Genomic DNA, 16105 nt, shown 5'->3' with positions numbered 1-16105 from the left:
GCTGCTTCTTTCATCTTTAGTACTGGCTTATGCCATTTTAAAGTCCTGTGAAACATTTGCTTAAATCTCTACAGAGCACACGTGTTTTATACATCCTACTTAGGGTGTGTGGGTTTTTTTTTCCTCATAAAATCAGTATTATCAGGTTCATATACAAAACAGATTGGATTTCCTTTCAGTCTGGACAACTAATGTTACAAAATATAGCTCACATTACCTTTTTCACATAAATAAATATGTTCCATATTGAAATTTTATACACATTAAAGAAAGTCTGATTTACATACCTATATATCTTATCCTGAAACCTTTTTTATTGGTGCCATGATCTGCTGACCACCGGAGAAATACTTCATGGCCATTGCTGGTTATATTTAGAGAAGATGAATAGTCCCCACTGAGAGAAATGAGCAATGGGCTATGACTATTTGGTCCTTGATAAAAGGAAGAAAAAAAAGAAGGGCGGGGGGAGTTACAAAGTTTAAAATAACATACAATATATTATATGCATACAATTAATCTGAATTAAAAATGGAAGATGACATTACATGTTATACACTAAAGAGTACATATTTGTTCAGAAACAAAATTATTTCTAAACATAATTACTGCAGTACAATTTTGAAACATAGTAATCCAACAGTTCTTTTTAGCACAACAAATCCAAATAATTGCTTATTTAAGATTTTTTATACTGACAAATTATGGTATGCATAAACAATATTGATTACATAGATGCAATGTAAAATATATATGGAGAGAGAAAAAGTATCATCCAAAGTTGTGGATCCTATAGTTACCATCAAACACCTCAAGTATATCAAATTCCTTTTCTGTCTGGAAGAATTCAAAGAACATGCTGATATTATAACCCTTTTCCACAGTGATGGTCCATGCACACATCTGGAGATTTGGGTAGCTGTCAGGATATCCAGGGCTCAATATTACTCCTGTAGAATCCAGACGCATTTCATTGGCTGGACAGAGCACTGTGAAACAGAAAGATTGGTAAGAATATCTAAAGCCCACTATTTCTGTTTCATGTGATTGGCAAGATTTTCCTGAGTTTAAAAGATCTGCATTACTCATTTTATTACTAATTTACTGTATTTATTTTATTTATAATCATTCTATGATTTTATGATTTTATTTCCGTAAATACAGAAAGACTGACAACATTTTAGAAACAAAGTCAGTTAGTAGAAAAAAAACCCTAAAGTAATGTCTATCTTGAAAATAAGTTCTGCAACCCTCAGAAGTTATCAATTCATGACATTTTTCTTCCATTCTCTAGAAGTTAAGATACTCTTGTAGGCTATGCTTAAGCACTAAATTGTTGCATTGTTCAAAAAGTGAACCATAGACTTTATTTTTTCCCCTCAGATCACTATTACTGTCAGCAATAATTCCAGGTAAAGCCTTACACTGAAAGCAAAACTTGAAGACACTGTGATTTTTGGTTGTCAGATTCTAAATAAAGAGTAATCGATCCCTCCCACAATCTGTACAAAGCAGCACGTAAATTTTGAGATCCTCAATCGAGCTCCAAGGACGCTGATGTACCTACACATAATGTAAGCACTATTCAGATATGATGCCTTTAGTCTAGAAAATAAAAGACACTTCAGGCTGACATTTTGTTGCTCAGTAGGACTCAGTAGGACTAATTAGACAAGAAGATGTCTTGTGCTAATCCAGCCACCTAGTTTTTAGATTCATAGAAACCTCAGAAAATGCTAGGTTATTGCCTTTACATGCAATAAAAAAACCTTGAAATTCTATTTTTCCTTCACCACACCTAATACAGTCCCATTTCTTCCCTATCTCTTACCAAAAGAAGCAGCAAAGAAGCGTTCTTAAAATCAAAGCCTATGACTAGCAGTCAAGACGTTGGTGTTATAATCCTGAATGAGCTAGAGAATCTCGGGCTGCTTTTGGGCAATTCATCTAATTGCTCCTCCTTTTAAAAACAGGTACAACAGTTCACCATATGACAAACAATTTCTGAGGAAATAAAGATCAAATTAAGAGGAAAAAAAATAGGCAATTTCTGCCCCACTTAAAAGCAAAAATCCAAATATCACCCTGTGAGAGAGAGACATATATTTATTTTAACTCCATATTCCTCATCATCCTTCAGTTCTTTGGTAAGCATAACGGTTGTGTAACTCTGTCATATATGTTATGTCCATATTGAATCTATATCTACAAACAACTTGCTTTTTATTAAATCTGTGTATGAGAGATTTTTGGTTATACATTCACATTTCTAGTGAACTCTCAAATTCAGACAACCAGATACTTTCCTCCTCCTAACACAGAGACAGACTATTTCCCTGATGAGTTGATGTGAGTCAGCTGAAGAAGAAATTATAAAAATCTGAAGTTCTTAATTGCTGACAGCCTTTTTTCCAAATTTAAGTCTAGGAAATAAGAAAAGGAACATGCTTTACCCTTTTCTCTAAAACATTGCTGGGAGAGGCTAGACCCCACAACATGAGAGTGTTTCCTGTAGGGATAAAAGAAGACACCTGCTCCACCCCTGCTGACTTCTTCAGCAAGGATTGCCTACCATACCTTCACCATATTTATTATATGTGGATATATTATATGTGGATATTTATTATGATGTGGCTATATTCCACATCATATTCTGAAGTTATTAATCTTCCACTTACAGCTGTGCTGGAAAATACATAGCAGCTCTGGCTATTCTTAATTGTCATATTTTCAGGAGGGATAGAGGATGCTAGCAAGATAAATGCTACTTTGTAAATAAGTTATCACCACTATTTAAAGCAGCTGCTGAAATTTAGCAAAATGATGTTTAAAAGTATGATGAAAAGGCTTGATTTTGAATTTATCTCGATTCACTAGGTCTACACAGAATAACAATCATCTCATTAAATAAAAATATTTTATATTACCATGTTATTGGAACTTTTTTCAAGAACTGGTTTTGCTTCATGATATATGAACAAGTGCCTACAGTTTATTCAGAACTGAACACTGTTAAACAGGAGCCTTAAAATCTGGTTTTTATATTCACAACTAACACTTACATGAAAGTGAGTTAGTACTGAGCCATGACATTTTACACAAGAAAACAATAGGAACTTAGATTTCTCAAGAAAACTTGAAATAATATTGGCTTATTAAATACAAAAATCAGATTTTTATGGGGAAAAAGTCATTGGACTATGAAGAGAGATAAAGAACACGGAAAAGAAGAGGAAGAGAGAGAAAAAGAATAATCATCTTCATAAACAAAACTCATAAGAATCATAGAATCATAGAATGGTTTGGGTTGGAAGGGACCTTTGAAGATCATCTAGTCCAGCGCCCTGCCATGGGCAGGGGCATCTTTCACTAGATTAGGTTGCTCAAAAACCTATCCAACCAGACCTTGAAAAAAGAAAGGAATCTGTCCATATATTTGAAAATATTCACCTCTCACTTTCAAAATTAGCATTGCTAAATTTAAATAGTTGTTTCTTATGTCCTGTGTTTGTCTCAATTAATCAAGAAGAGATTGAATATAACACCTCCACTCCACATGAGAAAACTCATATGCCTGGAATCTGGCTGTCAAACTACAGTGCAGGGCCAGTTGTGATAGAGACTTTATCTCAAGCAAATGAAAGAATTGATCCTCTCAAGCTTTATACGTACATACATATATATAAGAACACACTGAGAAGTGTGGCAGGAAGGCAGGAAGAGCATCATAGTCATCTGCCTGCACTAGTTTATTTACAGCTAGTTTTGCTGTCTCCATATGATTCTGCTTTGCAAACTGTCCGCAATTTCAGGATCTCCAGGTAAACATCCCTCAGAAATTTTGTAGAGACCTTAAAGACTTATTTCTGTACAATGGATTCCCTTGGGAATCGAGTAGCTAAGTTTTTTTATGAATCTGACCTAATTAAGCTGAGATATAGCTGAAAGTCATCAATCAAGAATTTTCTCGGAGTCCTCTAATTATGATGAAAAATACAGTTTGAATCTTCTTACTCTGAAGCTTTTGTTTTATCCTGAAAATAGAAGCTAATTTCCAGGAAAATTAAGGGCAAAGTTACATGCTGCATATGGGAAATACTCTATTTTAACAAAAGAAGATGATAGGCATTGGCATAAGCTTGTGGAAGTTAGTGATTATTTTCTGATCTAGAGAAGGAAATCTTCAAGAATTTTAAGAAATGCTCATCCAACTGATAAGTATCAGAGAAAAATAGAAAAAAAGGCAACATAGTTTTAGATAGTACTAACTGTGGTGTAAACTAACCTGTAACAATTAAAATCACCAAATAAAATCTTAAACAGATTTTGCTTCAGTATTTTCTCCTAGGGATACCTCGTTATTCACTACTATATCTTTACCGCAATACATTAGATTCAAAACTAAAATACTGTTATTTAAATTCTGTTCAGCAGCACTCTTCAGATCCAATAAATAAATGAATGTTGAATGTAGGTTTTAATTTATTTCAAGTTAAAAATTGAAGCAAAATTTAACTAAACCTCACTGGCTAAAATGTCTAATGTACGCACAAGGTTAAGGCAACAGAAGTTAACACTATGAAGTCTAACAACAAACATATGCTTTGCCTGGTGAAAGGAGTTAGTAAACTAATACAAATATGAATGAACAGAAGAGCTAAGTTTATTCCTGGAGAGTTACTCTTAATGTAATGTGTTACAGCCTGCACAATTACAAGTATAGTAGCTTATACATAAACCAGTGCAGTATACTAAAATCGCGAAAGACATAAATTTTAGGCATATAATTTTGCTGCCTCTAGATTCCACAAAGCTCTCTATTGATCTGGGTTTCAATATTGAAATTTAGCTTACATATTGCTATCTTCAAACTTACACATTATATAAATAAATACAACAGAAAATTATGTTGCTGCTAGGTGGCCAATTTGAACAGTCCTTTTAAGCATGTTTTAACTAATTCCTTTGATTCTTTTTCTTTTTTAAATTTTCTGAGTCTACAAACTCTGAAGATTATGTTAATTTCATTCAACTTTAGACTGAAACAATAAGAGCACTGAATTAATGTTTAGTATTTGATCCAATATTTAGCATTTATATGTGACAGAGGAAAGATTAACTATGGTAACTGAAGTCATCATTCCTGAGTTTTTGTCTTGGGTCTTGCAAAGAATATGAATATGCCTTCAGCAACATGTGCTGAGAGAATGCCTCAGGATCAACACATATGTCTCTGTTTGTCCTATCTATTATTACATCATTTTAACATTTAAAGCAGTGCCTGGAGGTTACTATGGCTTTCCACCCATTAAATGCTATGAGCCTGCTAAGTTAGGATTTTAATTTAAATTAGGGTGTTGGAAGCTATTCCTACACACCATTGTACCTAAATAAGTGCATGGATTTTCAGAAATTATCAGTGTTAAAGTTCTTATAAAACTCACAATTCAAGATCACTTTGCATTTTTAAGAACTAGACTTACTGCTACAAATGATTTTGACTTTTGCATAGTTTTGTGCATAAAACCAGGGGAAAATAGTTTATTAAGCAGTAGTAGCTGACCCTTCCCATTTTTCAGGAATGCAGGAAAAGGGTATATTTATAAGGCAGTAATTTTTCAACTCTCAGCTGAAAACTGAGTTGAACATTGTAGTTATAATAAAGTTCTAAAGATTAGTATACTGATGTTTAAATTCATAACAACTAAATTGTACCCCAGTTTGAAACTTCAGAAATTACTAACAGTCAAATATTAAAGCTTTACTTGTAAAAGTAGTAGATTTATTCACGATTAATTTACTATTTCCAAATAAATCTTTCATCATGAGTGTTTTATAGATATGCTGATTAACTAAAATTGCTGGGGAAAAAAAAACCCAAACCAATGTCTGATTGGTAGAAAACCCAGATGGCAGTATTTTTCATTTAATACAAATGTAAATCAACTGCATTTATTATGACTGATTTGGGAAAGTATTTTAATCTTGCAGTAGATGTTAGAATATTAAGCTCAGGAGTAGATGGATCACGAAGCAATATCATAACAACTAGCAGAATTCAAAACAGCTTTTGTTTACATAAATTATAGTTTTATGAGGCTGTGGTTCCCCCCCCCCCCCCCAAAATGTCTTATCATATATGTTTATAACTGTATGTCCATATTTATCTTTCTGGAAATAAATAGAAGAATTAGTAAGAAAACACAAACGTGTGCCCATCACTGAAACTTTAAAGAGATTACATTTTTTTTATAATAAATCACGTGCAAGGTTTATCTCCATTAGCTCCCTAATTGGTTCGGTATGAAAGAAAACTCTTGCATTTTCTTCAAAAATGATGGAAAAATTCTGTTCTAACATAACACGTCAAATGTCAGCTCAATAAAGACTGGTTTAAACTGTGATGTTAGTGGTTAGCAGGACTGTAATCTTGTTTTGACCTTAACAACAAGGTAGTGTTATATCTCTCTATTCACAGTTTTCAGTAAAAGGAGGAAAACATGAACACACACAGGCATACACACACACATACAGAAAACCTATTCTTTAGAATACACTGAATAAAAATGGAAGCACTTAAAGTTGCACTGAAAAATGATGTGATCTTGTTCACCCAAATCCATGCTATGTTAATTTAGCATTTTTAAAAATTTCCATATAAATATTCATACTATTATGTTCTAGATAAAATGAAATAATTTCATTATTTATTAAATTTAGACTCCCTCCAAAAAAAGAATTGTGAAATTATTTTCACAAAGTAGAACAGCAGTCCTTTAAACTCATCAAATTCATTAAAACGTTGCTAATTATTTTGCATTAATATTTGACACACATTCACCATAGCAAACAGTGATAATATTGAGAATAGCATCAAAAAGTCTGAAACATTTTCCATGTGCCATCTTATGTAAAAATATAGTGGAGGGTATTTAAGGAATTGCCATTCAGCTGGTCTGGCAGGAGGAAAAGAAAAAGGAGAAAAAACCTTGACAGGTAGGTGGTGCTCCATCCATCTGAAGCCTTTCACCTAGTCGGCATGTCAGAATCTCATTACCAACCAATGTAAAGCCTGGTTGACACTGGTATCTTATTATGTCTCCTGTTTGGAAAAACAAAACAAGACAAAACACAAACAAACAAAAGAAACATTAAACAGCAATTAACTGGGACTTTTAGCTTTGAAAACATTATTGATTAATGAAGTTTCTTACCATCATATATAATGGGCTAAATGACCTCTGGCATAAACAACTTTGATTAGTCTAAGAAATGTGGTAAATGAGCATTGTGTTGCACACTATGCTGCATCTATCACTGTTTTCCACCACATTATCAGTTGGATAGTTTGCTAATTTTTCTGGGTTTGACTGATGCTGTGTGAACCATGTGTCCACAAAGCTTTAAGCAATATAATTTATTGGATAACCATTATGGAACTAAATAAAGAGATAAGATCAAGTCAGTAACTCTTACAATCCTGAGGGAAAAAAAATTAAATAGGAACTGGATTTAGTTGATGAAATCTAAATTTGGCATGGTGAGAGTAAGAAATTGTCATTTTTTAATTAAGAAATTAAAAATTCATATAGTTTTATGTATCAATAAAAGTAAAAATTTTTACATCCCAGCAGTTCTCTTTGGTCCAGATTGCAGAACAGAAAAGAAAAAAAAAAGTCTTTCCTCTTTGCTACCAATATAACTAATCAAATTTTGCTATATATTAAAAATAAATTTATTTTTCTTTGCCATAATGTGAGCAAAACTAGCTGGTCAAACATCTGACGTCTGAGCATGTAAGTCATATTTGTTTGAACAGTAGGTGTCTAAATAGTATTATTAACATGTCTTAGAAGGTCAGAATGTCATCCTCTCTCAGGTCCTCCTAATTTTTACAAATTTGATTTTACCCTTCAGATCACAGAACCTTAATACTGGTACAGAATATACCATTATCTACATGGTTTTTCGTGGGTTTTGTTTGTTTGTTTCAGTATAAGACAATGTTTTATATTAAACATTATGAAAAAAGTTTTTTAAAATGAAATTAATTAGAAAGGAGTTACTGTGTTACTTATATGTGATCTCTGAAACATAGATGGGATTCAGGAAGTATAGGGAAGAGGAATGACTTCTTAAAAATTTCATTTTCAAATATAAATCTAACATTACAGGCATGATTTGCATCTTGAAAAGCAAGACATTTCTGTGCATAACAGTCCTTTTTTTTTTAGACAAATGTTGCTTTTATTTTCTCTTATATTACCTATTTCAAATTCATCGTCCTCAGTTAGAATTTCAGCATTTGGTATATTTGTCGGAGGCTGGCAGACCCGGAGCTGATAGGCTATAAACAGGAAGAAAGCACAGTTGACATTCCCATACTTAGTTAACATAGACATAGAAACATAACTGAGTTAATACCCACATTAACAGGATAAAAATAAACATCTATTCATTTACTTTGAAAGTTTCAAGAGAATCAAAAGAAAGGAAACATATGAATATCAGAATTAATGAAAAATTGGAAGTTGTATCTGTTTTCTTAATTAGTTATTTTATTTTAGTGGCAAAACCATCTTCATGAATAACCTAAGAAGCTTAGAAGTGGTTGCCAATTTTCTCACTTAAGTGATCTCCTCTGAAGAGCAAATATTTTTTGTATTTTGCAATCGTTTTGTTTGTTTTGTTTTGTTACAATACATTTTTACTGCTGAACTCTTCCACTTTTGAAACTTTGTAATAAAGACAAGATTTAGAATCCAAAAGATTCTACCCAGAGGCAGCATAACTGATGCCCAGAAACATTTTGAATGTGAAATTTCCCAGTAAATGAATAGTTGTGGAGCACATCTCACCTGCAGATAGGGTCAGAGAATAATGCTGCTTTCCAACTTTTCATTTGAAGTCTCACATGAAATAATTTTCTGAGTTTTAACACATGTATGCAACAGGCAAAATAATTAGGTGAAACAAATAATAAAAAAGACAAGTAGGAAGAGTATGCAGAAGCTATATAGCTTTATTTTTTTACAGAGGACCTATGAGGATGGCCCTGTGTTTGGACACAGACAAAATTCCCTTCAATCTGTATGCAATTAGGACAGTAATCAAGCCAAAGAAATCACACTGAAGTATTTATACTGACAGTGTAGTCTTCCGTGTTTTAAGGTGTACACTCAGGTTGATCAATGAGTCAAGTATGCCTGGTTTTCACTGTTATTACATTTTCATATAGCATTGTTTTATAGCTTCTCTCATTAGCAAGGAAACGTCATCTACTTATGGCAGATGATGATTCAGCTTCAGTTATACACATCTTTGTTACTTCCTGCGTTTGGGTCCTTTAGTCATTGAATTGGTCAAACTTTTGTCAATCATAAAATTTATATTTTATCCAGGTAAGATCTTTTGTTGCTACTGAGTCACCCATATTTGACATCTTCCTGTTCCACTCCTTTTTGTTGATCGTATAATGAAAAGCCAATTAAATCAGTGAGTTAGAAAGCTAATATCCTGCCTTAGGATAAAGTAATTTAAAATAGAACACACCAAGCAAACATGGAACAGCTGTGCTGTTTGCATTTTTTAAAAATAATAATAAAAAATCACCAACATAATTAAAAAATGGATCAATAAACAATTCATATCATTTATCTCAAATGTCTCTCATTTAGGGGTATCATTCATTTTAATCCCCAAATTATCTATTTTAAATAGATTTGACTCCTCTCACTGCCTTGCCTTTATTGCTATAAATTGTATGTAGCTGATATGAAGGATCACAGACTCAAGGATACTAAGAGATTTATTTGTCTTGACAACATCAATCCAAAAAGTGTTTTAAGTTTCTTCATGAATAATCCTTTGTGCTGCTCAGTTTGCATCTTTATTACACTTCAGAGCCCAAACTTGTGGAATGAGAATTTCCACAATAACAAAAGAAACAAGTACAAGGAGATCAAGTTCTTTAGAGACATTTTATTATGAGGTATGAGCATATTTACATGTGTTTGGTCATATACTGATATATTCCTATATATATCAATACATATCAATTCATATATTGATGAACACAAAGGGTCAGTTTGTCCTTCACAAACTGCTACATGCAATTTAGATGCCCAGATTTGGAATGAAAATTCTGAACACCCTCTGCCTAATCCTACTGGAGTCTATACTCCATAATCAACTCAAGTGCTGTTGCTGCTGTTTTTTCATTGTGGGATTTAGGTCTTTTTTGTTTTGCTTTGTTTTGTTTAGATTAAAGTTCCTTTAATCCCCCCAGTTCTGTCTATCTGTATTCACCTTGGTCTTTACTAAGTCAAAAAGAAAGCTTTCTAGTCCCAAAATCTGATCAGGATCCAGAAAACAGACTGTAGCCTGTCCATGTTTCCGGGAATAGTCAATCCAACAGGCATTCACAGAGCACCTAAAAATATTCTTGCTTCTGAATCTGTTTCCTTGTAATGATAGGAATGCAAGAGAACACTTGGCCACAGAAGGTCTGAATGACTAAAAAAAAGAGGTAGAATTCGGTGCATTAATACTTATGCATTTTCATTCATTCAGTATTTAATTCAAGGGCAGTTTAACGTTAACTACACAGTGTAGTTCACTGTCATTGAAATCTCTAGAACAACAGTACGTTCTTCAAAATATTCAAATATCTATGAGAAATTTAATGACCTCCATAAACTTTTAGATTACGAAGGAATTTTAAAGCATTGTAAGCAGTGAGAAGATGAGCACCTTGAACTGCAGGGTCTTGATGCTACCTTCTTTGCTCATGTGTCTTCACAGTGCATTCTTTTTTTGCTTGACTACTAGTAAACTTAAGATCTGGTCAAGAAAATAGTTTTCGTCATTCATATTAGTCTTTCATATGTTTGTATTACCCTAGTAGTGGTCAGTCATATTAATAACAACAACTCTTCTTAGAAAAAGTAATTAGAGTAATTTTTTCATGAGTTTTCTTCCTGCAGTAATCAGTACAGACAGTGAAAAAAGGCAATTTGTCACACTTACCATGGTAACTAAGTACAAAGAAGCCACTGGTAGTAAAGTCACTGTGGAACTTGATCAGAATCTGATTGGAAGTGCTATAAACTGATTCTAATGCAGTGTTGCCACTAAATTGTCCAATTTGAGGAGAAGTTTGGTCTGGTCCATCCCTAAGAAAAACAGATACAAAAGGATTTTTTTGCCCAAACAAATAATTTAATTTCTCCAAATTTTAATATAATGTTGTAAAATTTCTCTAGATTACTCTAAAAGGCATTAGTCATCTAAAATCAGATAAAACAGACATTAAGGGCTGAAAGCCTTTTGAAATTCTATATGTGTATAGATTAGAGCAGGCAGTACCTTAGAGGACCATCAAAATTTATAGATAGCAAGATGCTCCATTCAACCACCTTTTGGAAGTAATATTCTTATTTTTAAATAAAAATTGCAGCAAGCTCAAAATGATTGAATTTGTGATTGTACTTCATCTTCCTGCCACAAACTCTGCTCACGTTTACTTATCTATGCTTTCAAATGTGGCTATCAGAAAATAAATAAACCTAATACTGCTCATTCCCCCCAGTCTTTTGAATTTGGTCATTTCTAGGAAAATTAAGAGCTGAATACTATTTAATTTTTAAAAGACAATGAGTGAATATTGGCTTCACTAAAAATAAAAGCAAAATGCTTATACTCTACTGAATATAAGATTCCACTTAAAATCTGCATGTGTGCATTTATAAATGCAGATTTTATTTATAATGATTATTTTAAGGATGCTACTTTTAGAAATTCTCTAATGTCAGAATTTTTTAACCTAGCTTTTTCCCTCCCACAATTAAATGTTATAATACTATTATTTAAAATTTATAGTATATATGGACACATAAGTATTAATTTAAAGTTTGTTTTTATGGCTAGTTTAGAGTTTTCTGAATGAATTTCTTGCTGAGAGATATGTGCCATGCATTTTATATAAATGGTTGTGTCTCTTTGGCTCAGGTAAACTTTCATATAAATGCTGCTAGTTTTAACAAAAACTAAGTATGAAATGCAATTGACTAACTTCTTAAATCCTTGTTTATATACATTGATCGATCTTATTTTGTACTATTTATTATCATTTAGACAATACATGTACTGCTGGTAAGATCACTGCTACTTTATCGAAGAATGAGATACTAATTTCAACAGAAAAATTAAATTAAAGTTAGTACTAAACAATAGTGGAACTGTACAGAAGACAAAATCATGATGCAAGAGCATTAAATTTTCGTACTTGCTTCCTTCCAGATCAGAATTGATGAAGATTAAAAGTTTAAATTTTCTAGTTGTTATCGGCATAAGATATTTTAACTGAAAATAATTTCAAAATAAAATGATGGATATTTTTTGGTTTGAAAATTTTGCAGTAATACATTTGTCCAAATTCTTGCACATTGCCCCTTCCTTTTCTGTTTTATCAGGGAAATAGTATGATTTGAAGAAGCATTTGAATTGTGAATAAAATGTATTTTTTCCATTGGAAACGTCTATCAAAATTTCTGATCAGTTCTGTAAATAAATAATAACCCAGAAGTGGCATAAGCTATTTAATTATATAGCCATCATGTATATAATACAGCTTATCCAGGTATGTAAATAATACCTAAGTAACAACACACATGACATATACATGAATAGCATAATAGACGCTTTAATTTCAGAACATTCTCCTAAAAGTGTTGTTAATCTAAATAGGATACAAAACATCTAAAAAAAATCAGCAAAGAACACATAATGAAATAAAACTGAGGTTTTACCTTTGTCACAGTATATACAATTACTTTTTCTGTAAGAACTAAGTTTGTAACACAGCCAGGAGTACAACTGAAAGCACATGAAATCACTTGGTAGAAAGGAAGAGCCGAATGGAAGAAGCAGTAGAGGTGGACAGTAGTGTTCTAGTTTGTGTGGGATGAAATAGAGAAAAGATGTCTGTATGCACACAACAGTATAATTTAATTCAGGAAAGACTCTGAAGGTCAGCCTAAATTTGATACACGAAACAAGTGGTGAAGAGTTAAAGGGATTCAAAATTGTCTGAGTTTTATCAGGGCAATAGCCTGGGTATATATCTGATCAAATTTTGGTTAGACTTTAAGGCAAAGCAATCGAGTATCTGGGATGCAGGACAAGACAATTTGTAGAACACAAGATGAAAAAAACCCAGGACCTACAGAAATGACCACAAAAGTGTATGGAGAACTGTTCAATGTTTAGGAAAGTAGGATGAAATCCTGAGTTATATGAATTTACATGAATCCAAATTAAGATTTCTGTGCAACAGAAATATAAAATGAATAATTAATATCCCAAATTGCCTCTCATTATTTTGCACTACTCAGACTACAAGACTACTCTCTCAACCTGCAAATTTTCAATCTGCAGATTCAGTACTCAGTGTATTATTGTTTTAGGCAAGCTTCCAAAAAGGTCTTAGCCACTGTTGAAATGTCTAGGAGACTCACTGGTAACAGTTTCAAGATTACTATAGGAGCTGTTACACTTGGTTACAGCCTCCTGCCTTTACCAACTTTGAAACTAAGAAAAATGGGGGCTTCATTTTCTGAAAAGATTAATGATAGACATGGATTCAGGTATACAAAGAATATAATTTGTTTACAGCTATCTTTAGCTCAACTCTTTTTGTCATAGCCAAATACAAATAGACTCTCTCCTTTTATGTCCTCTTAACAGTTTAAAAGAAGCCAACTTGGAAGAAATGAAAGTGTCGCTGCAGTTTCTTGTGTTAACACTGTAAAACATTGTAATACACACAGCTGCAACTGCTTATTATCACTCTTAAGTATTACTTCTCTTGGTTGTTGATAAGCTGTTATAGCATGCTTCTGCATGCTTTTCTTCATTGAGAAACTGAGGCACACTATTATTGTTTTTGAATTCTTAAGACAAGGACTATGAAACTTCATGACCAGTGTTATCTAGAGAGAACGTTACATTGGAAAACATGGATTAGTGCAAATCACTCATTTCCTCTAGACAGAACATCAGTGTCAAGGGAGAAATCACAAATACACTCTTTTTAATTCATGCTTTGTTGCATTGTGTCACATGAAGATTACATAAATGCCAAAAGTGTTTTCTTACCAGACAGTTATGAAATCATATATTGGCTCTGTTTGGAGAACTGTGAAATTGATGTAGATACCATTCCCAGGTGGTACTCTTACAAGCCAGAAGCAGTCTTGAAAGTTTGGATACTCATCAGGGTATCCTGGAGAGTATATGGTGCCATTCATTGCAGTTATATTTCCACCACAGAGCGCTATAAAAAAGACATTTGTTTTTAAAAAATATTAAGTGCTTCTTGCATTTTCTTAGACCATGTAAAAGCCATACTTTTAAACACATTTGGTACATTATAACTAGATTATGTAAAACCATTGCTGTGTATAGAAAACAGATTTAACTGAGCTTTTTGCAAAGAGTCAAAAGTCTATTTTGACATTATTGGTCAAATCTAAAAGAAAAAAAAGTAATTCTGATGTCATAAATACTATCAGAACTGGAACTAAAATAATATTTAGACATTGGGTTAAATTATTCCCTGCACAATTGAAAACCACTTTGGTACAGCTTTGCATAAACGCCAGCTACAAATCAGCAGTGAAACACATTAATTGCTTTCATTTATTGTCACAAGAAGGTAGCCAACAAAATTATCAGGTGAGAGAAGAGATATGCTAAGTTGTTGGAGGATGGGTGGGGGAAAGTTAGAGGGGAATTTGAAAATGGAACATTGTGTGCAACAGTATGAATAGCAATTTTGCATTTCCTGAGATAAATTCTGGTAGACAAAGTAAGAGTCCTTTCTGTAATTCTTGTTGAAGTGCACTAATTTTAGACATCATACAGTGCAAGACTGACGATACAGTTTTTGGACTTTCATAACTATACATTTCAGGAAAATGGTTAGTCCAAACTATATGATCTTCTCCACAGAGGTTTCAGATTCACGTTGAATGTGACACTACCCTGTTATTACAGAAGAGAAATTATGTTATAGAAGCGTAGTTCTGGAAAAGTAAGCAAAGCCTAAAAAAGTATAATTTGCTTTATTTTGCATACATTCCTCCCCACTCCACCCCAAATGGGCATGGAATGGCAACCCAGATTCCCTAAAATATGCTTAAGAACCTCTAACCAGAGAACAGGTTGTTGGAAATATAGGTTTGACATATAGGAATTATGCAGTGTTTGTATTTAGGTAAAGTATGTGTTATGGTTTATATATATCTATACTTTGGTGCTGAACTGTAGGGTAAGGAGACTTTCATAGTCACACCTCATCTATTCAGACTCAACAATTGGTATACTGCTTTTTTTCAGCTTTTAGCTTCAAGGTCTCAAGGGTTTTTGAGCAGTGCAGACAGAACTGATTTTGCAACAGGGTCTTAGGGGAGCGAAGATATGGGCTGATGACTGTCAAGCAATGAGATTTCTTAGAAAAGGAGACGGAACATATTCCAAAAGGATGAAAGTGAAGCAGATGCGTTAAGAAGGGTCAGAGAGTGTTAGATGGTGCTGAGCACAAGTTAGAGGGATTTTAGGTGCATGAGGATGCAAGGAGAAGAGAACAAAACTGTTTAAACAGGAACCACGTTCAGTGATATTTGATTCAGATTGTCTGCTTCAAGAAGTCTGAGGCATTAAACAAGCCTTAGTATATGCTGCCTTACAATAAAGATATTAAAGCAAATACAAATTTAAAACATACTGTATATTTCTGACACTAGGCATATACAAAAAAGCCCACTTCATTTTAATGGTTTTGAACACAAGGCCTTTATCTCAAATCAAACCAAGTACAACTGGAAGATACCTAATTATCTTTTTCCTTCAACAATAAAGAAAAGATCCCAAACCTCAAAAACATCAGTAGCATACAAAAATGTCAAAACCTCTTTATTAAAAATACCACAGTAAATATTTGCACAAAACCCCATGTAATTAAGAAATTTCTCTGGGAGCTGAGTAATGTTGGCAGTCTGTAATCATGCAGTACAGCACACATGTTAGATCTGCATTATCAATT

The 16105-nt window shown here is 33.0% G+C and overlaps 1 protein-coding gene across 3 annotated transcripts in view; it reads right to left on the bottom strand.

Moving 5' to 3' along the window:
- Positions 1–16105, bottom strand: part of CSMD3 (CUB and Sushi multiple domains 3) — a 748293-nt gene that overhangs the window by 92358 nt on the left and 639830 nt on the right. For all 3 annotated transcript variants that reach the window (XM_050890742.1, XM_050890743.1, XM_050890744.1), the window contains 6 exons: positions 14158–14335; positions 11029–11174; positions 8267–8347; positions 6989–7102; positions 801–989; positions 288–434 (listed from right to left, as the gene is read on the bottom strand). In XM_050890742.1, coding sequence (XP_050746699.1) covers positions 288–434; positions 801–989; positions 6989–7102; positions 8267–8347; positions 11029–11174; positions 14158–14335 — 855 coding nt within the window. The remainder of the gene's footprint in view (positions 1–287; positions 435–800; positions 990–6988; positions 7103–8266; positions 8348–11028; positions 11175–14157; positions 14336–16105) is intronic.

Source organism: Gymnogyps californianus, chromosome 2 (genome assembly GCF_018139145.2).
Source record: "Gymnogyps californianus isolate 813 chromosome 2, ASM1813914v2, whole genome shotgun sequence".
Taxonomy (NCBI): Eukaryota; Metazoa; Chordata; class Aves; order Accipitriformes; family Cathartidae; genus Gymnogyps; species Gymnogyps californianus.
The sequence above is the reverse complement of the archived record's forward strand: the minus strand, read 5'-3'. Positions and strand labels throughout refer to the sequence as shown.